At 42.1% G+C, this 26,677-nt stretch overlaps 1 protein-coding gene across 1 annotated transcript; it reads right to left on the minus strand.

Annotated features, from left to right (window-relative positions):
• Positions 1–3,812: 3,812 nt before the first annotated feature.
• On the minus strand, positions 3,813–17,245 carry BPGM (bisphosphoglycerate mutase). The gene is made up of 2 exons (XM_032868932.1): positions 16,584–17,245; positions 3,813–4,632 (listed from the first exon to the last, which is right to left on the minus strand). The coding sequence occupies exons 1-2, from the start codon at positions 17,182–17,184 to the stop codon at positions 4,451–4,453; spliced, it is 783 nt and encodes a 260-aa protein (XP_032724823.1). The 5' UTR covers positions 17,185–17,245; the 3' UTR covers positions 3,813–4,450.
• Positions 17,246–26,677: the final 9,432 nt, after the last annotated feature.

Genomic DNA, 26,677 nt, shown 5'->3' on the forward strand with positions numbered 1-26,677 from the left:
CTGTAGGTGTGCTCATTATTAGTATATTAAGGCTTCTAGGTCATTTCAGAGGACAGGGACAGAACTGGGGGTGAGAGGAGGTGGTGTTAGGGAGGGAAAACACACACACACACACACGCACACACACACACACGTTCATATAAATAGCTCCAGTTCAAAACTGATAAAACAGCATTCTTCTTCATCTGCTTCCTTGTTCTATCTCCCTTCTCCCATAGTGAGTAACCTGATTTACAAGAACAACAAATTTACTCATTTCTTAAACCTATGCAGTTGGTTTCAGAATTATTTAAAATAGTCTCAGGAATATTTTCATCTTTAAAACAGTTGAATTTATCATCAGAGTCCCCAAATCATCTCGCATTATTCAGCAGAAATCACACGTAACAGACTAACAGGTCTCCAGACAGCAACCAGAGGGAACACAGCCAAGACTCAAACTGGACAACTTAGCAAAGGCTGCTGTGAGGTTTCTCTAAAGTACTGAGAAAAGGCAAAGTTCAAAACAGAATACTGATGCTTCCATTCTAACTGTGCAAAGACTATTTAAGCTGTTTTCCTTTTTGGAATCTATCCCGCTTGATGTTTGGCATTTATTCCAGAATAATCCAGTGCAGGCCAGGGAAGAGAGAGGGGAGCTATACAGAACAGGGGTCATAAGTGAATGAGGTGGCAATTGGGGGCTAGACGGGCATAGGAATGTTCTTTGTGCTATTTATAGTCTCTGTTTTTGTGGCTTTTTAAAGATTTTTATAGTAAGAAGATTTTTTAGATGACTTTTAAAAAATGTATTCCTGCCAAATCAGAGTAAGTGTAAGCTTAAATGGCCAGCTCTGACTTAAAAAGCAAGAGCTATGTGGCTGTATTATGGATACGTAGGAAGAGAGGGTGACACTCTAGCTTACCTCTAGAACATTGTCCAAGAAAGTCAAAATTTATTTTGGTAACTTAAGATCCCAGTGTCTTAAAGGCTAGACTATACAGCCAGATTACCCTCCAGTAAATAAAACGTGACAACCCGTGGAAAAAGAGTGACTTCCATTCTCCCCCTATCACTTGGCCAACTAACTTTGTCATAAGAGGGAGATTGAAGGATTAAAATATTCTAATATTTTGGATGGTTCATTTTTCCTCTTGGAATCGGTGGTTTAAATTCCCTTCATAGTCCATTGTGTTAGACTCTCAGGCCATAGCCAGATCTGCTTGCAAGGTGAGCCATGATTTAATACTACAAACGGTGTTATACAAGTCAGCCAAAAACTTGCAAAATTCAATTATGCAAAACACAAAAGCAGGTAACATAATCAGGAAGCGCAACATTGAGGCAATTTGAGTATGTTTCTGAGGGAAGAAGAACCTAAGAAAGGCTTGTCGGGTACCAGGGAAGCTGAACTTTGAAGAGACTGTGGCTTGCAAAAGCAAGCAAATGAATTAAAAATGACACCAGCGAATGACAAAATCTCTGTCTAGGAAAAATACCTCCCCTAGCCCATTCTGTCAAAAGCAGTGAAGGGTCAGGGAAAAAAAAAAAAAAAAGAACTGTAACTACATGAAAGAAGGAGTGGGGAAATATTTGACCTTTTTCTTCCCTCTTCCCTTGGGGTGGCAAAATGACCAGTCAGTCAGGTTTCTGCGTTTGGCCACCAAGCTGTCCAAGTGCTGCCTCCTGGAGGTTGGTTTTAACAGGCTCATGCACTGACCCCAAAATAAATACATACATAAATACATAAATAAATCCCACCCATCCCTCCCACCCCCGAAAATCTTTAGAGCATGGGGAGGCTTCCAAGACCAGAGGACCGATAACCACCGCCATTCCTGTGCACGTGCAGTAACAGCATTCAAATAAAAGCGATCATGCTCCCACACGAGAAATGGCCTACAAGTCTTAGGCGAAACCATCGCGTTGAGATTGCATTTAGACATCTTGCACATCTTAGCGAAGAAAAATGTATGACACGGATGTATTCTCCTCCAGGGATGCTTTGTTGTCGGGGCTCCAGTGTTAGATGACATGCAAACCTCCATTTTTCTGGAGAACTCCTGCTCTTTTGGAAAAAGAAATTCGTGGTGTACTGGGATATGGTACTCGTCTGAGATATTTAAGTTAAAACTCCAGGAGGAGCAGCTTGCTCTTGCCCTCATCTTACCACACTCTTTCCACACTGGGACAATTATTTCAGCCTGGGCAGAGGACATATGTCTCGCTGGCTCCAGGACTAGCCCAACCGGGCAGCAGGACGGTGTGCCCTCTCCAATGGCCAAATTTCTAGACAGGCTATCTACCACTTTCTTAAAAAAAAAAAAAAAAAAATTCCCCCTCTTTTTGTCCCAACTTCACAGAGAACAGAAGGATGCCAAGATTAGGATGCAGGTTTCAGTCTTCAAGATTTCTACATCAAAAATTCTGGATATCTTGTAAACCATGTGAAGAAAACAGGTATATTAGGCTGTCTAAGGTTGAACTGTTGGAGTTGTTAGAAATAATTTTGCATGTTTAAAAAAAAAAAAATGAGGCGCCTGGCTGGCTCAGTTGGTAGACTGTGTGACTTGAGGTTGTGAGTTCCAGGGCCATGCAGGGAGTAGAGATTACTTAAAAAATAGAATCTTAAAAAAAAAAAAAAATTTACATGAAGTTTTCAGAAATGTCTCATTTATTTCAGCCAAGATCTCAAAAACAATAAGCCAAATTATAGCAGAAAAGTGTGGGCAAAAATAAACCCTATCGGAGGAAATCGGCAAGATTCCCAACTGCCTGGTTGTGAGTGTAGCTTTGTGTGTAGAAGTATATCATCGGGCCAGGGGGTACCCTGGGAGTGGACATCTTGCTGCAGGACAAGGGAAGACTCCAACTCTAGGGTCTTGAGCCGCATTAAGATATGGTCACTGGTTGGGTTAGAAAATTCAGAGGTCAGTTCCAGAGATGAAACTGTTAAAGAATGGTATTCTAGGAAGATCTGATCTCTGAATTCTAAAGAGTATCACTGGTTAAGCAACTGGACTAAAATGAAGGGCTACAGTAGACACCACGAGTTGGGTCAGAAACGTAAAACATCCACAGTCCAGCTTTTCTTCCCAGCCATGTTCATTGCCAGTGCGGGAAGAGTCCTACTGTAGGGACTAAATGAAGACCAAGCAGTAGCGAGGGTTCTAAATTAGTTTTCTCCTATGGCCATTTACCATCAAATGGATACAAACAGATTAATCTGCCAAAGGAAAAAACCATGAAAAACTGATAAATAGCTCCAATTTTTCCCACATGACTTTATCACTGAAATACAGGTCACCTGCCTTGAAATAAGGCAAGAGTTTAAAGAAAGAGGACTTGCGTACCCATGACGTTTAAAAATATGATCTAGCAAACAGGGTCATTGAGATTGAGAAGTAATCCCATCCACTCATGGCCTACTCATGCTGCTCTATGTTATGTACCATAATTGTTTGCTCTCAGCTGGTGAACAATTCATGTAAATGACAAGCCCCAATGTACCATATCTTCCCTGCTCATGTGAATAAATTACGTGCACTATATTCTACCTTCCCTCGGACCTGGATGTTCAATTTGTAGAGAATTGTGAGTGTCCGTGCAACTCTGTGAGTGTCCCAGGAAGATTCTGAGCCAAAGACTAGTTCAGAGGCCTTTGCTTAATGTTTATCACATATATGGAGATGCTTTGGGGATATTCATTTTTTGGTCACAGACCTTTATTTTTAAGCCAATTTTAAGTACCCAAAGATTGAAGTTTAACAGAATGAAACAAAAGGAGAACACAAATAGCTAGGGCTGTGTCCATGCTGCTAATTCTAATCTTCCAAATGTCAAAGAAAGGATGTCTCTGGACTAGAGACAAGGCAAAGGGCCTTATCGTTTGTTGTTGGCTTTCTTGAAGAAACCCATATATGATTTCTCCCATTTAATGGGCCTCTGGTTTTAACTGGAAAAGCACCCCTTTTCACAGAGGAGAAGCCTGATAATAAATACTTAAGTAGAGTATATTTCTAATATACCATACTATCATCCCAGAAAGTCTTAGTAAATATAAATGTGAACTACTTACTAGAATAAGTAGTGTCTCTCAATAATGACTCAGTAATGATGTATTGAATGATGAATACCTTAAATTTCACCTCTACTTGTTACTCTTCTATCTTGGATATTTAGGACATTGATTAAGCCCTGCTGGTTACTAATTAGCCCCACAAATGACTAACTCAAATAGGACTAGCAGGAGAGTTCATCCTACTCATGCCTAGTGAGTACTCGTGCCTACTCAGGCATCCTAAAGCCTTTATCTGAGCAACATAAGTTACGTAGTTACCTATATAAACTCTACCCCATAGCCCAGTTCTGGAAAAACAGGGGGGAAAAAAAGAGAGAGAGATCAGCACCCATCAAACACTGCATGCTACTTCTTTTGCAGCCATTCCTAGCCAGCAAATGGGAAAGCCTTCATTTTTCAGCTCGTTTTTTCACTTTTCCTTGATCATCTATTTTCTTAATGGCAGCTTGGATAGCTTCTTGGTCGCCCAGGAACTGGTGGGGCCCAACAGCATGCAGGTTCTCATCCAGTTCCAGGAGAATGGGGACTCCAGTGGGTAGAGTAATATTGATAATGTCTTCATCAGAGATACCTGTAGATCAGGAGAGGAACAGACAAGACATTGAAGGCAATGTAAGAGGAGGTTCTCTTCACTTGTGTAACTGCACGTTTTTTTTTCTTAAGATTTTATTTATTTATGTATTTGTGGGGGGTGGGTGCAGAGGGAGATGATCTCAAGCAGACTCCACACAGAGTATAGAACCTGATGCAGGGTTTGATCCCTCAACCCTGAGATCAAGACCTGAGTCAAAATCAAGAGTCAGACGCTTAACTGATGGAGCCACCCAGGTGCCCCACTGCACATTTATTGAGTCCCATACTAGCTGCATGTCTGGAAATATATCAGATACTGGGAGGGATTTCAGCTATAGGTCCTGGAAGGAAAAAAATTCCCAGAAATTAGAATAAAACACCTTAGACAGAGAGTTGCATCACATCAAATTGTAGGATAACAGATACCGTTTGGGGCAACCTGTTATTCCTTCATGTTTCCTATCTAACTCTTGTAGGAGAACCTTCATAATAGCATTAGTCATAACAGCCAAAAAGTGGAAGCAGCCTAAATGTTCCTCAAAGGATGAAGGGAGAAATTAACTGTGGTAGCCATACAGTGGAATATTATTTGGTAATGAAAAATAATTGAGTGCTGATACATGCTAAACATTGATGAATCTTAAAAACATTATGCTAATGAAAGAAGCCAGTCACCACCAACTGCATGTTGGGTGATTGCATTTATATAGGAAAATCTAGAGTGAGACAAAGAGATTAGTGGTTGCCTAGGGCTAGAGGGAATAGAGAAAGTTGGAAGTGACAGCTATGTATAGGGTTACTTTTGGGAATAATGAAATTGTTCCAAAATTAACTGTGGTGATAGATGGACAATTCTGTACACATACTAAAAGTCACTGAACTGTATTCTTTAAATGGGTGAACTGTATATTATGTAAATTATATTTCAATAGAGTTGTTAAAAAATACTAAACAGAACCAGAGAAGTTAAATAAAGCTTCTCAAATCACCAGACTGTTAAAGCAATAAAATTGGACCCGGGTTTTTTATTTCCAAATCCCAGGACTTCAACCCTGGTTGTCCAAGGCTACTTCCATGACAGTTTAGGGAGAGAGGAGAATGTCTGTATCCCTGCTGTGCCCCTGTGAAGGGCTGGGTACTAACTGTAGCAGCTAGTGTTCTCCTGTTTTTAAGACTGGTAAAGAGCATGAACAGATTCGTTTGAGCTCTTTGAAACAGCTAACACACTGGGATCGTGATGGGTGGGCCAGGTTTAGGGGTTGTGATCTGTGACCTTAGTAAAGAGTTCTAGCTCTCTGGAAAGGGGCTGGAGCACACATGGGGCTCTCTTGTTTGACCATGGCCCCAGATCTAGCCAGATCTCAACAGGTCCTCTCCTTAGTAGCACCGCCCTCAAGCTCATGCCTATTGCTTAGATAACAATCCAGTTTTGTGTAGGACCAAATCAAAGAGCCAACTCAACAAAAACCATGAGTACTAGAATATTTCCCCTACAAAGGAAGGAGAGCTCAACAGAAATAGAAACGTTTCCAATAAATAAAGTTGACATTCCACTTTAATGACTACTCAAATCGTTCACACAGCAGACTAATTACTTACACATATTTAAAATACCTAGACTGGTTAATAATCAGTCCATGAGACTTAAGGACTGAAATTTTAAAATAGCAAATTAGGAAAAACCACAGTGAAGCCATTACTCATTACTTGATTTTGGCATAAGCCACTCTCTGTCCTGAGAAAGTTAAGCAATCAGAGGTCCTAAGGCTAGAACAATGCATCTGCACTGAATTAAGCCAAACTGAATCAATACTATATTATGCAATACCATATTATAAATTCATTAACTGGAACATCATATGAAGGTTAAAATGAGTGGACAAACAGCACAAGCCCTGTCTGATAACTGGCTTAGATTTTTTATCTGGCATCCAAGAATGTATTGAAGGCAATCATTGGAGATCTCACTCTGCAACTACCCCTCTCTGTCTCTCCCCCTCCACAACCACCCCTTCCTGAAACCCCAACCATTGTCTTTAATTCTTTTCTTTTCTTTCTTTAAAGTAGGCTCCATGCCCAGCATGAAGCCCAACGCAGGGCTTGAACTCGTGACCCTGAGATCAAGACCTGAGCTGAGGTCAAGAATCGGACGCTTAGCCGACTGAGCCACCCAGGGGTCCCTGTCTTTAATTCTTGAACCTTCACATAGGAGCATCTAGGAGTTAACTACAATCAGTCTAAATGACTAGGACATTTCAAGTAAGAAATAATGAACATTTATGGTAAGTCAAAGGAGTAACTCAATGCCACTATGGAGAGAAATTCAAACAATTTCATTTTCTGCATACAGGATTAACTTCAGGAAGTCAAATCTGCACCTATGAGCCCCGGCCCCCAAGTCAATACAGCAAGAACAGGAAACACAGCCAGATATTAAGATCACTGTACATATTACGACAGCACTCACTCTTGACCTTCTGTTAGAGGTGGCTGTGCAAATGCTTGCTTCTCCTACCAGGGTTACAAACTTCCTTGAGAACAGGAACCATGTCTCATCCATCCCTGTGTCACCTATGATCCTAGAACAGTGCCTTGGTCACTGTGAGAATTTAGTAAATGGTTTGTTCAACTGTAAAGACCCCTATTATGTGTTGGGTGCCAGGATCCAGAAATCATTTAGCTCTATGATCCACTATTACAACTGTATACATGAATCTACTTCTTAATATATATACAAGCAATAAGGAATAAAATATTAACTAAAAACTCTACTGCATAAAGCCTATACACGAAAGCACGCTGACGACTTTGCCAGAGGTATGGTATTGGCCGAATTTCAGAACAAGGTCAAAACGGAGACAAAATCTCCTCAAAAGTAAAGATTTCATGTGTCCAATCCTAGAGGCTGTATCCTGCACCAAGAACCTTGGTGAAAGATTGTTTCCTTTATAACCTTACTAAGAAAAGAAGAGAGCTGAGAAGGCTCTTAGCCTTGAAGAAAAGGCTGTTTATATTTAGAGCTAATAAACAGCTCAAATTAAATTTGTCCTCCATATAGTTTCTTTGATTTCCTCTCAAAGGTTTGCTTAAAACCTTTGAATCTTGGGAAATAGGAGGGAAGATGTTCAGGGAGGCAGATCTGTCACAGGATGAGAGTAAACCCCAAATACATAGTGCATATTTTTGGAATCTAGGAAAAGAGGGAAACCACTTCGATCAGCTCATTGGACTGGGAGGTACCACCCCGGCCCCGAGGTGCCTCTCCCAGGCAAGTAAGTCACAATTCAAACCCCACCAGTGGGCGATTTGCAGGGAGAGTTCTGTATTCTGTTGCAAAAAAATAAGAGCTGATACAAGAGACTCTCAATTTCATAGATGATCTGCCTATTTTAATTAGAATTCCTTTAGGGTTGGAGGCCATTATGTGCAACTTAAAGACAGGCTGGGGAGCAACTGGAAAGGGGTTATTTGAATATTGTAATGTGATGATAGCATCACAGCCTCTAATTTAGAATAAGGCAGAGGTCAGAATCCACTCCATGTTGAATTTTATAGTGAAAATAGCCTACAGCTTTTAAAAGTGAAGGTTTTTATAAATCAATGATGCTTCTTCTAATAAGAGAATGCTTAACCATACCAACAGGCAAGCATTTGCTCCACCAGAGAGAGGCCTGAATTTGCTGCTTCTGAAAATATCCCGCTAAAATGCCAAAGGTGATGCACTCCTCAGCTCCGCCCCCACAGCTGGCCCCAGCTGACCTGCCCTCCCTGGTTCTCTAATTTCGCCTCAAGGCTTCTCTGCTTGGCCATGTGTACAGCTGCACACAATTCTTCAGGGATCAAGCCTGTCATTCATGAGTCTCCTGCACGCCACTCTGATTCCAAACTTGAAAATGCCTAGCCCTGTGCTTGAACCCAGACTAAACAATCCACTTCCGCTGGCAAGAGGCAGACTACATCCAACATTCCAGTTCGGTCCCTGGCTTTTCCTTCAGTGTGGGCCCGCAGGAAACAAACAGGAAGTGACTATGCCAACCACAGAGAAAGAAACACACGCCTGTCTGGAACTCTACAGAACAGGATGCTCTTAGATACTAAGCCTGCGTCAGGAGTTTTCCTATGGTGCTGCTCTGGGAGAAGTGGGTCTGGATGCTTTGGCCCGGACTTATTAGCCCAGCACTGGTAATCGTTTACAATGTTAAAAATAGGTAAAGCCGTCCCTTAGGTAGGCATTTTCTTACTATATAATATCTCCTAAGTCTGTCTGAAGTCTTCTTTCTTCTGAAAGTATTAAGAGCTACTTTCAAGTTAAAGGTAATGAAATCTCCCCCATGATCTACAGTTGAAAAGCAGAGATATTAAATAAGTAATTAACAGGGTAGAGACTGTCCCAATCAGGCAAGAAGTGTATGCCGGGTGCTGACATGTGGGTCCTGGGTTTGTAATTCCTATACGAGAGGGTTGCCTTGCTCTGAATCAGTAACCCTTGCCTCACGGTACTGTGCGTTCTCCTACGTTGACCTATTACTGGGCTGGCTGCTTGTGAGAAGGATAAAAAGTCAGAAGACCCCAGGATGACTAGAGAATTTGGTGGCAAGTAAGGAGAAATCATTCTGAGGCAGAAAAACTTTTACTAGAGGAACTCACTATCCTAAGTACAAAGCTTCGTGGTCCCACAGCTTATAGATAACTCATGAAGTTGGGCTTGAACTGGCAATTTCCTGTGCTGTCCATGGCTTGGGTGCTGAGGAAAGACAGAACCAGTTGCTCCCGAGAAAGCATACCGGAGCCCTCCAGGTTAGTTTTCAAAGGCAAAGGTAGGTGTATGTAGACACCTTCCTTTAATTCTACTATCTGACAATCAAACTAATCTAGTCTATTATTTTGTGCACCAAAAGGCATGGTCCCCATTGGGGCAATGGTCATTTTGCTGGGTAAAAGCAAGACTTTTAAACTGAGGTATAATTTACGCACAATGAAATTCACCCTTCTGGGTGTACAGAATAGTTCTATGAACCCTCCAAATTTCCTTGTACGGCTTTGCGGCCTACCCCTCTTCCACTGATCTGTTTTCTGACCCAATAGTATTGCCTTTTCCAGAATGGCAAATAAATAAGAGTCTACAATGCCTGGTTTGTTTGTTGCTTAAAAAACAAACAAACAAACAAAAAAACCCCACAGATATTTATTTCCTCACAGTTGTGGAGATATCAAGGTCTGAGGCCTCTCTCCTTGGTCTGTACATGGCTGCCATCTCCCTGTGTCTTTACGTGGTCTTCCCTCTGTGTCTGTGTCCTGATCTTTTTTGGGGACACCCATCGTGTTGGATTTGGGGCCAGCCTAATGGCCTCTTTTACTTACCCTTTAAAGACCTTATGTCCAAATACAGTCATATTCTGAACCACCAAGGGCTAAGACTTCAGCAGGAAGGCATAATATACAGCCTTTTGAATTCAGCGTCTTTCACTTGGCATAATACAGCTGAGACTGACCCATGAAGTTAAGATAGATCAGTAGTCTGCTCCTTTTTATTAAAGCAGTTTCTTTAAGCAAAATAGCTTAGTGATCAATGATTGACTGGTCAAATTAAGTAAAAAATATGACCTAGATACACCAAACAGCAGAGTAAAACACAGGATTGAAACACAGCTTTCCAGCCGGGGCAGAGCCTTGTGCTAGTTCCTGTATTAAACAGGATATGAGATAAAATGCCTAGAACTGCGCTTAGCACACGGCATGCACTCCAAATAAGGCCACCTTTATAGCTGCACTAGGGAACACCACACACAAACCACAATGTTAGGGTAACAGCAATAATAATTGGAGACTCAGTTAGTTGCATCAAATTAACTTTTGACGGTTTACCTGCCATGGGTACTCTTGACTCAGCTTCTTAAAATATAGTATTCCAAACAAGAAACAGATCAAGGGAAGGGCTTCTTTTCAGGAAAAAAAAAAGTTGAAACAAAAAAGCTGAAGGGGTAATCATGTGTGGAGACTCAGTGAACTGGGTTTGGGTGGAGTTCAGGGCTCCAACTAATTATCATGATCATGGCTAAGTCATCCGAAGTCTGTCTGGGTTTCATTTTCCTTCAACAGCACCTGTGTTCTTCTTCACAAATGGAAGAAGTGTCAGTCAGGACTCGACTGCTTATAGGGTAAAGTTATAGCAGTAAAGAGCTGAGAAACAAAATAATGTCTTAACAAACCATAAGTGACTCTTAATCTCACAAAACAAACTGAGGGTTGCTGGGGGGAGGGGGTTAGGAGAGGGGGATGGGGTTACGGACACTGGGGAGGGTGTGTGCTATGTTGAGTGCTGTGAAGTGTGTAAGCCTGGCGATTCACAGACCTGTACCCCTGGGGATAAAAATACATTACACGTTTATAAAAAAAATAAAATAAATTAAAAAAAATAATGTCTTAAGAACCAACACTCTTCATAATTGAGGTAGATACAATGTAGAATAGATGTGGAACACTAAGATACTTTTTAAGTAAAAAGATCATAAGGCACTCGGAGCTTTCAGGGTAAACCAATATTCTAAGTGGTTATTTCATAGGATCATCATCCTTCCTACCCCCAAGTTCTAGTCTTTAAACAATAACATATTTGTGTGATACGATGGTATGCTGTCAGTTGGATTCTACCAACTACCACGCTCCTCCCCAACAGGAAGTAACAGCTTTAAGTCTGTCAAACAGTTTAAAGACAATACATAGAAACATTGGCCAGTTCCTTCAAAGGATCCTGTTTATAGAGGAGAATTTGATATAAACATATCTAGAAAGCATGACTAGGACTCCAATGAATCTACAACCACAAGCATTCTTATTTTTGTAATCAATGCAAAGAATTCAGCAACTTTTGTGTTTATAGGAAGTATGGAATCTGGGCATAGCCAATTCAAGGATTCATTCCTTTTTTGCCTTTTTTAAAAGATTTTATTTGTTTATTTGAGAGAGAAAATGAGAGAGAGAGAGCACGAGAGGGGGAAGGTCAGAGGGAGAAGCAGACACCCTGATGAGCAGAGAGTCCGATGTAGGATTTGATCCCAGAGTCCTGGGATCGTGACCTGAGCCAAAGGCAGTTGCTTAATCAAATGAGCCACCCAGGTGCCTAAAGAGTCATTCTTAATACTAGTGAAGGCTAACATATTTATAGTAAGGTGACCACATAATTTATTAATCAAGTGGGGCACTTCTGAAAGTGAAAGGAAAGGCTATTAATAATTATACTGGGATGACAGATATTAACCAGAAAACGGTTAATGGTGATATATATATAGTCATGTAACTTTACAGTAAGAATAAATTGGCAAGCAAAACGGTAAATTTTATAATATGTTTTTAACACACTAAACACATATAATCCCCAGTAAATTGCAAGTAGTCCTTACTGTCAGATAAAAATCTCTATTTTCCCCACTTAAAGTAAGGGAGAGTCACCTAATATTTTGGAGTCTTTAAGAGTTAGCATCCAAATTCAAAGGAATATTTTCTTTTAGTTTGGGAATTTATCAGGTACCACATTATGCCCTATAGCTTGGCTTCTGAAGGTCAGACATGCGAGTTAAGAGGACTCGTGTTCCTATTCCAGTGATCATGTACATTCAGAATAAACTTTTAAAAACCTAAAATCTCATTAATAGAAATGACATGGGAGAAATAACACACGATTTCTTCTGATCTTGGAAAGTCACATATACGTAATTCTTAGAGCTGTGACGTAGAATACTTGCATCTTATTTTTCAGTATATACCAGAGCAGATATCTCTTAGAGGAGATTGGTACTTAGAGAACTCCTAAAATAAGACATGATAACTAACTTACCAAGTGATCCTAAAATCTAGTTTAGTCCATTTTATATACATGAAATGATTTCTTCTATGTTAGACGTGGAAGTCATTATAGGAAATCACAGTGACATCAAAAGGCTCCATGAATCTTACCACCACCACCACCAGGGGGTACTACAGGCCAAAAAGGAACAAACTTGTTCTCTTACCCAGGATGGGTGAGCCAATATTACATACCAGCCTATGGACAGACCCCCATCTTCCCATCCACTCCATTTGGTTCCCCACCTGTGGGCCTGTGCCAATAGCACATTCTGGATTTTCTGCATTTTTCTCCCCTGAATGTTTGCCATCCTCCCTAGTCACCTGTCTTCCCATTTCCAGTCCCTGTCTCCCTCACTTCTACTTCCCTTGTCCTCGGCTGTAGACATCAGCCAACTCCACACCTCTTCCGCTTTCATACTTCCAACTAGAATCTCCTTGTACCAGTTACCTCTTCCAGCATGAACACCGCTCTTTTAAATTAATTCTCTCCCAAATAAACACATTTTGTCTAAGGCCTATTTATAGTGAGAGGGATAGGAATTATAAATTAAGGTTGCTTCAGTTTCAATAAGCTCTGAAAGGTGATTTAGTTCTACACATTAATTAAAAAAAAAAAAAAAAAAGACCTTCAGAAGAAAGTTAAAATGAAGCCTGAGGACTAATGTCTGCTAATTTCTCAGTAATCCCTATAAATCCATTTCTGCTTTAGTGGTCAAAGTTGTATTTTATTTTTATTTTTTATTCTGTACTCCACATCTATGCATGCCTACTTTGATAGCATTTCCATATATTTGCCCGAAATCTTTTTTTCTAGGCCAATATCAAATCCTTTCATCTTTCAATCCCATGGGTTAAACTATTTTTTCAGCTTTAATTAGATAAATGACATACCATACCATTTACCCAGGTCGATGGGTTTTAGTACATTCAGACTTGTGTGACCATCACCACAATCTATTTTAGCACATTTTCACCATCCCAACGAGAAGACCTGTATCTACTAACTACAGTCACTCTTCATTCCACACCCCCCACGACCTCGACCCCAGGCCTAGGAAACAGTCTGTTTTTCTGTTTCTAAAGATTTGGCCACACAGACATTTCATTTAAGTAGAATTGTACAATATATGCTCCTTTGTGACTGGCTTCTTTTAGGTAATAATGATTTCAAAGTTCACCCATGTTGTAGCATATAAGACTATTCCATTTGTTTTCATTGCCAAATAATATTATATTGAATGGATATACCAGATTTAATTTATCCAGTGACTAGGTGATGGGCATATGAGATGCTCCCGTGTTTTGGCTCTTATCAGTAATACTGCTATGAAGATTTGTGTCCAAGTTTTCATGTGGACACATGTTTTCATTTCTCTTAAGTACTGTTATGGGTTGAACTGTATCCCTCCAAAAAGGTTTGTTGAAGTTCCAACCTAAGAAGACCTTATTTGGAAATAGGGACTTTATAGAGGTAATCAAGTTAAGAGGAGGTCTTTGACCCTACTGTACTATTATTTGTGTTCTTACAAAAGGGGGAAATTTGGACAAGGAAGAGAGAGACGCACGGGGAAAACACCAAGTGAAGACTGAGGGCCACAATGATGCATCTACAAGCCGGGGAACGCCAAAGATTTCCAAAGAACACAAGAAGCTAGAAGAGGCAAGAAAGGATTCTCACCTTGAGTCTTTAGAGAGAATATGACCCTGCCAACACTTTACTTTAGGACTTCCAGCCCCCAGAACTGTGAGAAAACGAGTATGTGTTGTTTTAAGCCATGCAGTGATTGATACTTTGTCTCAGCAGCATTAGGAAATGAATGCAGGTTAACCTAGGAGTAGAATTAGTGGAGCATCTGGTAACTGATGTTTAATCTATCAAGAAGCTGCCAGATTCTTTTCCACAGCAGCTACCCCAAATGATTGTTTTTTAAATAAATTATCAGTGGTTTCAAAACCTCCCTCAAATGCAGAATGTAAGGCTTCTATGGGTAACCTTTCCCTCCACAGGTGGTTTGGCCTCCATCCCCACCATGGGGATAGTCTTCCTCACCACCATCTGTAAAACTCCCTGTTTTCTTTAAGAAAAGAACAGTAACAAATCGTGACGTCACCAATGCACTAAGAGAATGAGGGTATCTAAGATGAGCTATGGCTGGGGATGCAGAATAATCTTAAAGACAGCTAAGCCTGAAGACAGTTGAAGAATAAATGGTGTTAAACAGACATCGCTTTTAAAGGGAGGATTTCCTAGCTAAGACAGGGACGAAAAGAGGATCCCAAAGGAGATGATGGCGTTTTCTTTAGGGAAGGGAGCTTGGCCACGAAGAGCTCTAAGCTCCACCTTTGGAAAAAAAGGAGCTGGTGTCGTGGGACGGAATACATCTTTCGGCAGAAACTCTTGAGACTCTCAATTTCAGTTTGTTGCTATCCTAAGAGAAGGCTCAACTTTTCTTCAAACAATAAAGTACTATAGTCCAATAATGATGAAGTTATTTGTCATTTAATCCAATATCTGACTATTCTGAAGAGGAAGAATAGAACTTTTTATAGAGTTGAGTAAATTAGATACATACACAAACATATACCAGCAGATTGAGCACCATGTCTAGCCAGTAACATTTTTTTTTTTAAAGATTTTATTTATTTATTCGACAGAGAGAGAGAGATCACAAGTAGGCAGAGAGGCAGGCAGAGAGAGAGAGGAGGGGAAGCAGGCTTCCTGCTGAGCAGAGAGCCCGATGCGGGGCTCGATCCCAGGACCCTGGGATCATGACCTGAGCCGAAGGCAGAGGCTTAACCCACTGAGCCACCCAGGCACCCCGCCAGTAACATTTTTAATAGCCAGTAAAGTCTGTAGAGTTTAGATCTCTGCACAACTAATGGATGCAGGTACAGGAGTAATGATTTGGCTCCTGGCCATGGTACCTAAAAATCAGGGGTAAAAACACATGCTAAAAAGTTTACAATGAAATCTCATAAAGATCACTTTGTTTTGTTAATAACCTATTTTCACTTACTTCACAAACAATGTCAACCTCTTCATTTCTCACCGGCTCTTAGAGAAAGGTAAAGCAGAATGGGAAGGGAATGTTGGAGAGATGATTCTAGTATCATGGGTTAGCGGCTGAGAGTGCTGACAGACAGGAAAACAGTGGGCGGAGCAGATCACTCAAAACGCACAGTTGCCTGGGATTACTTAGTGAAGGGAGAAAGGGGAAGGAGAGACCCCCTGAAGGTGTCACAGGGACATCACTGATGCCCAAACTGGTGAGTGTAGGTCCTCAAGAGTTCATTTAGTTCATGTTACTCAAGAGGAAGATAACAATAGTGTACATTTTGGAGTATGTTTAGAATACAACATCAAGTAGTTAAAATAAAATGGAGGCAACCGATTATCTGTAATAAGCCATCCTTTTCTTTTCTGTCTCCCTAACTTTCTCCCAAGCAATGACTCAGCCTGGTCTGGAAAGAGAGGGCTGGAACAAAGAAACTGTTCAAGAAGGCCAGGTCTGAAACACCATAACTGTTTAAAGTTGGAAGAGCATGGGCAAAACCAAAGTCTAGATAATTTTATTTATCTGGAAAGACTCAAATAAATAAACTGGCTTTGCATACCATTTCTATAGAAATGTATACCCTTCCTAGCCTCCCTAAAAGTTACTACAACAAAAACCATATAATCTTTTAGATCAAGAGTCCTCAAAGTGGAGTACCCCAAGTAGCAGTATAGGCATTACCATAAAACATCTTAGAAGTGCAAATTCTCCAGCCCCACTCCATATCCAAATCCCTATCCAGCCACATATCCAAAACTCCAAGGATGGGGTCAGCAATCTGTGGGAGACCAAACCCTCCCTCCAGGTAATTCGGATGCTTGCTAAAGATTTAGAATCACTGCTGTCTATAATGTGAATGTGAAAGGCACAGGGGTTTTGATTTATAGAACAAAATGATTCTTAAAAGACTAAAGAGGCAAAAAGGAATAGGAAAGAAAGTCTGTCATGTCAGTGGTGCATTGTAAGCTCAGAAACCACATCTCTTCTAGGTTAAGGCTCACGTATAACACTTAGCAACCTTTAGGAAGTAGTAGCACAAAGATGGTACCTTCCAGATGCTTCAGGAGAGCTCTGCTGCTATTTCCATGAGCGGATATCAGAATGGTTTTGCCACTTAATACTTCAGGAGCAATCCTTTCGTTCCAAAAGGGAAGGAGTCTCTCCAGAACATCCTTTAAGCTTTCAGATCGGGGCAGCTGATCCACAGGAACGTCGCACACTTTATACCTCCGGTCATTATAGATTTCATGGTAGAAAGGGTGCGATTCCTCAATGGGTGGTGGGGTCACATTGTAGCTTCTTCTCCAGAGCCTCACTTGTTCTTCACCGTGATTCAAAGCCATCTGCTCCCTGTTGAGGCCGATCAAAGCTCCATAGTGACGTTCATTTAGACGCCAGGAGCTTTCCACCGGAACCCACTCCTGCCCCAGCTCTTCCAGGATCAGCCAGGCCGTGTGGATGGACCGATTAAGGATGGATGTGAATACGAGATCGAACTCCAAGTTTAGCGCTTTGAGTTGCTTTCCACAGTTCCGAGCCTCCTCCATTCCTTCACTGTTCAGTTTCTGATCCACCCAGCTACAAAAACGATTCTCTTTATTCCAAGCACCCTCTCCATGTCTTAACATAATCAGTTTGTACTTGGACATCCTGATGGTGGAGCTTCCCTAGCACTTTCAGGTAGGCCAATACTCAATGACAGTAATACATCTAGAAAGAGAAGGAACAAAAAGTATATTGTTATATTCTTCATTCAACTGACTCCCAGGAATGGAAGCACAACTTTACAACAGTCGGTGTCTGAACTAAATTGAAGTCACTCCTTTGACCAGATTTGACATCAAGAGATCAAACACCTTATACACTATGGCACATACAGGCATATCCTACAAATAATTCATTATGGGGAACCTAGTCAACTTAAATTTTCTGAAGGCGAGACAGTATGTTAATTGCATGATGTAAACCAACAGAACACGTCATTGTAATGGCTTGCTGCATTTCTGCCAGATAAAAAGGCCTTCTGTGCTTACAGAAGAGAGGATTTTTTTTTAAAGATTTTATTTATTTATTTGACAGAGAGAGATCACAAGTAGATGGAGAGGCAGGCAGAGAGAGAGAGAGAGAAGGAAGCAGGCTCCCTGCTGAGCAGAGAGCCCGATGCAGGACTCGATCCCAGGACCCTGAGATCATGATCTGAGCCGAAGGCAGCAGCTTAACCCACTGAGCCATCCAGGCGCCCCCAGAAGAGAGGATTTAATGGAATGAGTTATAGATGTCTAAAAGGATGACTAGTAGCTGGGAGTTCCCAGCTACTAGCAGCTGACTCCGGGTCGAAGGCATCCTCCTCACTTCGCTTTTCTTCTGGTGAAAAAAAGAAGTATTTACCAGTCTCGCTTTATTACAGAAGTTAAACAGGTTCATTCGATGACTCCACCACACTGATCCGGGATGTAAATCACTAACTGGGGGCAGCTAGCTCTTCAATGCCATAAGCTCCATGACCTAGAAGAAAATCTAAGGCTCAACATTCAAACAACACTAAAAGTGATTTAAAGCAACACTAACGCTGAACGTGGCACTCACTGAAATAATCTCACCGGCCTCAAGATCGAGGCATAAACCCGGAAGCCAAACAAGCTATCAAATGCCAGCAGCTCCGAGATGCCGCCTGTGGGAACAGATTAGCGGGAGCAGGGCGGCAGGAGTGAGAGGAAGCACACAGATAAGGAAGCCGGGACTCCTCCTCCCTGGTCCTTAAACTGTCCCGCGGAAGCCAGCCGCATCTCAGCGGGAGAGTCTGGTAGAGTGCCACAGACAACTTTAAAGTGTTTCGGAATTCCCTAAGTTAAGCTGCTGGCGAAGCTCTGCTGGTCCCACTCTGTCCCCCAGAGATTCTGCTGCCTTCGGTTCTGGCTGAGCTCTGGCCACCTCAGGCTGCCTCCACTCTCCTTGCTGTGGACATACTAATGCTGACAGATGCCGCTCCCTTTCCTTGCCCACTGCTTTCCATTTCCACCCTTGCGTTTTCCACCCTGGGGAGTAAAAATGATAGGAACATCGGGGCCCGGTCCTCTGCCATTCTTGGCAAGCCCCGCTCTGTGCAACTTAGCCTGTGATTCACCCACGGTTACGTAACCATCGGCGACAAAGTTAACTGGAATCTAGCTATCTAGTTGCTTCCTTTCTTTAGTAATTCCTAGAGATTCTGATGGGAAAAGAGCCTTTACCATAAGGTTTCATCTTATTTCAGGTGAAGGCAACCCAGGAGGACCTCCTGAGGGAGGAAGCGGACTGAGGTAGTCTGCAAGTAGGTGAAAGATGAGGGTGGTTGGGGTTTGAACTTCCATTTTTTTTTTTTTTTTAAGATTTTATTTTTGTTTGACAGAGAGAGACAGTGAGAGAGGGAACACAAGCAGGGAGAGTGGGAGAGGGAAAAGCAGGCTCCCCCCGCCAAGCAGGGAGCCCGATGTGGGGGTTGATCCCAGGACCCTGGGATCATGACCTGAGCCTAAGGCAGAGGCCCAATGACTGAGCACCCTGGTGCCCCTGGACTTCCAATTCTTTCTTTCTTTCTTTTTTTTTTAAGATTTTATTTATTTGACAGAAATCACAAGTAGGCAGAGAGGAAGGCAGAGAGAGAGGGGGAAGCAGGCTCCCTGCTGAGCAGAGAGCCTGATGCGGGGCTGGATCCCAGGACCCCAAGATCATAACCTAGCCGAAGGCAGAGCCTTAACCCATGGAGCCACCCAGGCGCCCCTGGACTTCCATTTCTTGTCAAGCATCAGGTCTGAAGCTTTATTGCATGAAAAGCAGGAAGCATCTGGAAGAGACTGGGCTCGGGGCTCAGGCGAAACCACCTCCCAGAGCTGAGAATTTCTGGAGAGCGATGCTTCTACCCTCCCTCAGCACTCCTTCGGGGATGGCGGGAGAACAGAGAACAGGATGAAAGACATCTGGGCAGCGTTTTGCTGCATGATTACTGGTGCCCTGAAGCAGAATAACCATGAAGCTAATGAAGCTCAAGCTTCAGGCTCCTTCACTTGAACAAACTCCTCCTGGGGCACTGGGAGAAACCAAATAATGAATGTGCGTGTGTGTGTGCACGCGTGTATGTGTGTGTGTGTTTAATTTGCAAAAGAAAGACATTTTTTGTATTGCTTTTTTCTTTTAAGAGCCCAGTTCACCAAATAGTAGAAGCTTCTGATCAGTCAAAAACTGCATTCACCCCCTTGTAACAGTTACTGTTTTGGTTTTTGCTTCTGGTGGAGAGGGGGGATGGAGGAAAGAGAAGCCCGCTCAACCCTTACTCTGTCTTGTCAAGGGGGAAGCCTCCTTATGCTAATGAAGCTATTTTCCCTTCAAATGGAAAAGGGCATGTTGCACAAACTCTGTAAGCAAAAGCATTTCTCCATTGCCTTTGTTTATGAACTATATCAAGAGAACAAAATAGAGCAAGAACATGAATACCCCAGCACTTACTGCCAAGCTTGGCAGTATTCTAAATCTGCTCTATCTGCTTGATTTGTTTGAGAAATAGAACAATTTCTGTTTCCAGTCTTTCCCCCCCACTCAGCCCCCCAATACATACACTGGAGCAGAGAAACTATACTATAGCCAGAAAGACTACACATATGCCCTTCCCTCACTCTGGCCTCCAGGGGTGGATACAGGATAAGGTACTAAACTAGTGCATCTATCTTGGGTAAACAAAGGTACTTCCTTCTCTCCTCCTTGCTGCTATCAACGGACTTCCTATTTAATTAACGCTGAATATTTACAGAGGAGGTGTTGAGGTTTAGAGTTTGCAATCTTTAAGATTTTAATCACCATGGGAGCTGGTATACCAAGTGTTTACCAACAAATACACAGCAGCCCAGTCAGTCTCATTTAAAGTTTCAGGCAGGGGCTGCAAACTCACACGTCTGGGGGGCCAGACAGAGGGGAAGAGCAGTGACACTGGGCCACAGGGGTAATGGGAACCTTAGAGAACTGTGAGGACCACACAGGCTTCTCTGATGGATGCGACTCTTGTGTAAATGGACAGAGCTTTTGCATAAGGCCGTCTCACTGAACCAAGGGTCCCATTCTTAGGATCTTTCTGGGGAACAAACATAAGATGGAACTCCTCAAAGTAAACACTGGAGAGAATGTAAGAATGTAAGACTTCGAGTCAGACCACAGAGAACCTATGAACTCAGTTTTGTCTTCGGGCTAAAAAAAAAGTTTTCAAAAAACACAAAAAGGGCCATTTCCACTCCTAAAAGTTCATATAAAACTAAAAGGAGAAGTGACTACTTAGCTCCCCCATTTCTCTGTGAGGCTGATGAACTGGGGTTCCCAGATCTTCTAATTTTCAAGAACACCAAAAATGCACCTTTTTTATGTGACATCTGATATTAATACTGCTGACTAATGTAGATATATTTGAAAAATATGAGCTAAACGAAACATGTCCGGAGGCTAGATTGAGTCTGCTAACATGTGAATATGTGAACCGTGACTTCCAAAGAAATCTCCTCCAGGCCGCAGATGAAGGGAGAGGCCACCATACCCTGGGAGATGGTCAGACGCCCAGCCTCCAGGCTCCAATCCTGGCTTTCCCTTGCTTTGTCTAACACCCCCTCACCTCCACATGTGCCGCCCTCCTTGTCTCCTTCACCAAACCCTTGGCCAGGGCCCTGTAAAGCCCAGCTCTGGAATCAAACTTCTACTCAACTTTGTACTCTTCCTAGAATGCTTCTGCCAGCTCTGAGCTTTAACCCAGCTGAAAGTGAACTGAAAGCAAAACTGCTTCTCCCAGGTGTCTGCTTCCCCCTCTTGTCCGGGGTGTTTGTCCTTGGATCCTGGGGCCCAGGCAGGTGTTGGTTGCGGTCCTGCTCCCTCTGGGTCCTGACCAAATGCCTCCACCCCACCATCTTTTGGGGCGGGGCAGGGAGAAGCTTGGATTCTGAGAGTCTTGCTATATTCGGATGTAGCTCTCATGCCCTCACTGATTAGCTGCAAACATCCTGAAAAGTGAGCACCCTATTTAAAATTCCCAATCAGGGGCACCTGGGTGGCTCAGTGGGTTAAAGCCCCTGCCTTCAGCTTAGGTCATGATCCCAGGGTCCTGGGATCGAGCCCCGCATCGGGCTCTCTGCTTGGTGGTGAGCCTGCTTCCCTTACTCTCTCTCTCTGCCTGCCTCTCTGCCTACTTGTGATCTCTCTGTCTGTCAAATAAATAAATAAAATCTTAAAAAAAAATAAATACATAAAATAAAATCCCCAATCACTTTCGGTTGGTCTTAGGATAAAGTTCAAAATCCTTCATGTGACCTGTGAGGCTTTGGTTTTCTTTAATTTCCTTGAGCATGCTGTGTTCTTTCTTGCTTCAGGAGCTCTGCACACACTGTACCCTATCCAGAACCCTCACCCAGCATCCCCCCCCCCCCACAACTGCCACCTCAGTCCCACTCAGCTTTAGGTAACTTCTAGTCTTCCTTTAGATCAGCTGTGTCCAATCAAAATATACTGGTAGCCACATACATAATTTTAGATCTTTTAAAAGCCACGTTAAAAAGGGAAAATAAATAAAATTAATTTTAATAATATATTTTATTTAACCTTACAGTTTCAAAATATTATTCTGACCTATGAGCTCTATAAAATTCTTCATGGGGTATTTTACACTCTTTTTTTTCATAGTACGTCTTTGAAACCTGATGTGAATTTTAGATGTAAAGCACAGCTCAACTTGGACCAGCCACATTTCAAAGGCTCATGTGACCAGTGGCTACCATGTTGACTGGAACAGCTTTAGAGCTGAGTTTTAAGGTTATTTCCTCTAGGCCAGTGGTTCTCAAACTTGAACATACATCAGAATCACCAAGAGAAGTGGTTACAAAGGAATGCTGGACTTCCCTTCCAAGGCCTGACTGAGTGCCTCGGGCATGGGCCTGAGACTCTGAGAATCTAGATTTCTAACAAGCTCCCAGGTGATGGAGATACTGCTGGTTTGAGACCACCTCAGCTCTAGGCCAACTTCTCTGCCCTTCCTTCTCACCCCCTAGAAGTGGTTAGTCCTGCTTGGTTTACACTCTTGAAGCACCCGCTCTATAACACTGGGTACAGTTGTGATGGGTCATTCATACGGATTACTTGTTCAGCATCTACGTGCCCTGTTACACTGGCAGCTGCATCACGGCAGGCCTCACTCACCACCTGCTCTCCAAAACCTAGTGTGACATGTGACACATGCTGGGCACTCAGTAGGAAGGTGTGTTGACTGAACCGAAGTCAACAGAAGTGATTATATTGTGCTAATGAGCCCAAGGCTTGGCAGTTATGAGTGGTAACTGCCAAAGTAAAAACACTCAGTTGGCAGGCCTGAGGGGTTAGGAGGCCTTAATCCAAGCATGGCAGTGTATTTAATGGCAAAGCCAAAGCCAGTCATGATCATCTGTTACATTCCTGGATCCTTCAAGGTTTAGCGTATTCACGAATGGCCAACATCTCCACAGAGTTGTGGAGACTCCAACTGACAACATTACACTATATGTTAACTAACTAGAATTTAAATAAATACTTGAAACAAAACAAAAAACAAAAACCCAAAACCCGAAAGACAAACCAATGAAACACATGGAGCCCCTAAGTGGCGAACTGGAACTGCCATCCACATCTGCCGCCCATACCCATGCTCTTCCTCCTCACCATGGAGACTTCAGAGTCTGGGTTGGAGTATCCAGGCTCACTTGGCTTCACTTCACAGGACCATCTCCAGTCACAACTTGTTCTTCCAAACCCAGGCAATCGTTTCATAAAATGCACACAAACAAGGTGAGTGTGAAGGAGGGCTCAGCTTATGACTGCTCTGGGGAAAAACCTTAAGGCACAAAGTCAAGTGGGCAATTTACAAAGAGGTACCACACTATGAATATACACATCCCACCTCAAATTAAAAACTTTTTTTTTTTTTAATCCAGCTTTGTTTTTTGTGTTGTTTTTGGTAAAGCTCACCACTCTGGAGATGGTTCTCAAGATGCCTCGTTTATCCCTTGGCAAGGGGTTACCAGCACCTGAATTAAGCACTAATTTTAGTCAATGATTTACTTTATACCAGAAAAGGCCACACAGGTCACTGAATTTGCATACCCCAGGGTTTCTTCCTTTTTTTAAAAGATATATTTATATATTTGAAAGAAAGAGAGAGAGAGAAAGCACACTTGTAGGGAGAGGAGGGGCAGAAGGAAAGGAAGAGAATGTGTAGAACAGGCTCCCCTGCTGAGTGTGGAGCCCAACCCAGTGCTGTGTTTCTCTCAGCTCTTCTACTGTTACATCCTCTCACTACCCTGACATCAAAACCTGAACAGAAACCAGGAGTTGGACACTTAAATGACTGAGCCACCCAGTGCCCCAAGGTTTCTTCCTTTTTAAAGTGTGGTGTTGCTCAAAGAAAAAAATTACTAAACAAACATATCTTTTACATGACTCTGTGTCTCATCTTCTCACCCCTTCCTCTTTGTTTTCTCCTCCTTCTGGCCATTATTTTTTCAGTCCTCTGACACCTAAACTCAGCCTTAATCACTATACCTAAATGGTCTCTCAAAAGACCACCAATTAGTTATGTCTTACTAAGTGAAGACCATCTTCTCTCAGGACTCACACCTCTTTAATCCCTCTGAAGCTGACTACCTCAATGGAGGGGTTAGCATTATTCTAAGATTCTGGTGCTGTGTTTCTCTCAGCTCTTCTACTGTTACATCCTGGTCTTGGGTCTCAGCTCTTCCATTATTACATCCTGGTCTTGGGTCCCCGTATTTTCCTACCCACCACTGACAGTACTATCTATGATGATGAAGACAGCATACGATGTCACAGCAGCCAATATTCATGGAGGGCTCACCATATGTTTGGGACTATTTGAATCCTCAACCACCATTCTATGGAGAAGGTTCTATGGTTACTCCTATTTTACAGAAGCAGAAACTTAGAAGGAAAGGTCAACTTGACCAAGGTGACACAGATTGCAAATGGCGGGAGCTGGAGTTCAGTCTCAGGCAGGCTAGACCCCCAAGCCTACCCTTTGGCCTTGAACCACACTGCTACATCACCACATTGGCACCTAAGTCTCTGTCCTCAGTCCTTGGAATCTTTTCTCACTACTTTATTCACATTAAAATGGCCAATTTACAAACTGACAGCCCCAAATATTCATCAGTCTCCCCAGTCTAGTCAATTAACTCATTCTTCAGGCATGCAAACCCCATTTGAATGGAGTATAATGCAGGACTGGGTGGAGTACAGAATCTAACAACTAGGTCTTCAAGGAACTGATGGGGGAAAGGGATGTGTGTGTGAGTGTGTGTGTGTATGTGCGTGTGTGTATCACTAAAGCAGAAAGTAATCCATACCATGACAAAGTATTTCATTCATAAGGGAGATGGAAAAGGGGAGATTATTTCTGAGTAAGGCTTCATGAACATGGTACTATTTAAGCTGGATTTGGAAAGATGTTCAAGACGTAGATTTATAGAAAAAGAAAAAGGAATTCTAGCCTAAAGGAATACTGAGTAGAGGCAAGGAAACAGGTGCATATGGAGAATGATGAGCCATTCAAACTGTCTGGAGTATAGACAGGGTGACCACACTTCCGCGTTTGCCTAGAACAGTCTTGCTATAGGCCTGTTTCCCCAATATAATTATTATAGGGGCCCTTTCACACTTCAGTGTCCCATATGGAAAATTATATGATCTCTATCCAAAGTACAGGGTATATCAAGGAAGTAGGAGGAGACAAACCTAGAAAGATAAGATTGAATAGTGGCCCCACAAAAGGCCTTGTGCCAAAGAAGATAGGTTCTTCTATAAGTATTGGGACATCACTGAAGATTTAATAATGTGTATTTTAGGAGGATCAGGCAACACTTACAAACACAGAATGAGATGGGAAAAACTACTGATATGAATACGTGAGAGGTTTTTGCAAGGATTCTGGTAATATATAATGAAGACCTGGACCTGGTAATATATAATGAAGACCTGACCAGGATAATGGCTGATGAGATGGAATGAAGGAGACAGATATGAAAAACACTACAGCTTAGCTGAGGTGTTGGCAACTTTTTCTGTAAAAGGACAAATAGTAAATTTTTTAGGCTCTATGGTCTCTGTTACAATTGCTCAATTCTGCCACTGTAGCTGAAAGCAACTATATAAATGAATAAACGAAGTTTTATTTTAATGAAACTTTATGTATGGACACTGAAATTAGAATTTCATATAATTTTCATACCCATGAAGTATTGTCATTCTTTGATGTATTTCAACCGGTAAAACAAAACAAAACAACAACTTAAAAACCATTCATAACTTGTGGGCCGTACAAACACAGGTAGTAGACCAGAAGGCCTTAGTTTGGCAAACCTTGGCCTAGCTGGATACTATACTCAGACCTACTAATCACATCAGCATTTTGAACCTTTAAGCATCCTGTCGTGGGATAATCTCAGAATCATTAAATCACCTGATTTTATTCTCGGCTAGAACTACAAGTACCTTGAGTAATGGAATCCCATTCATAATTGTTTTTATTCCTCACAAAAGACAATACCGAGCACATTCAAATCAGTCTGCTTACTTCTGCTTAATTGGTTTAATAATGGGTTCAAGGTAAAATTACAGAGAAAAAGTATTTATGCTGTTAACCAACTTCAAAAATATGTCATTCTGACATGCTTTACTTCTCTCAGACATCATCTTCGTAAATTGTCACAGTGCCTCACGCTTCAGGAGAACACAGGTTGGCTCAGGCATACATGCTGAGCAACTGGCTGAGCAGTAGAGAGACAGGTGATTCAAAGGAAACACACTATGCAGGTGAAATATTTTCAAAGACTTCTCGCTATGTCTATGTATAGAAATTCCATCTCAATTGCCTACAGAGCAAAAGATATTCTTTCCATAAATGTCACCATAAAACTGAAGTTAATTATTATTATTATTATTTTTTATATTTAGCATCCTTTTGGCAAGGCAAGGCTGGAGAGAGTTGGTGGGTAGGGGGATAGGGGACTGGTGCAAATACACAGCATTGCATTTCCTGAGGTTACTTCTACCGTATTTCCAGGACCTCTAGATAGTCTCAGTAAATGCAGCACT

This window comes from Lontra canadensis, unplaced genomic scaffold, assembly GCF_010015895.1.
Source record: "Lontra canadensis isolate GAN:19392208 unplaced genomic scaffold, GSC_riverotter_1.0 scaffold2, whole genome shotgun sequence".
NCBI lineage: Eukaryota > Metazoa > Chordata > Mammalia > Carnivora > Mustelidae > Lontra > Lontra canadensis.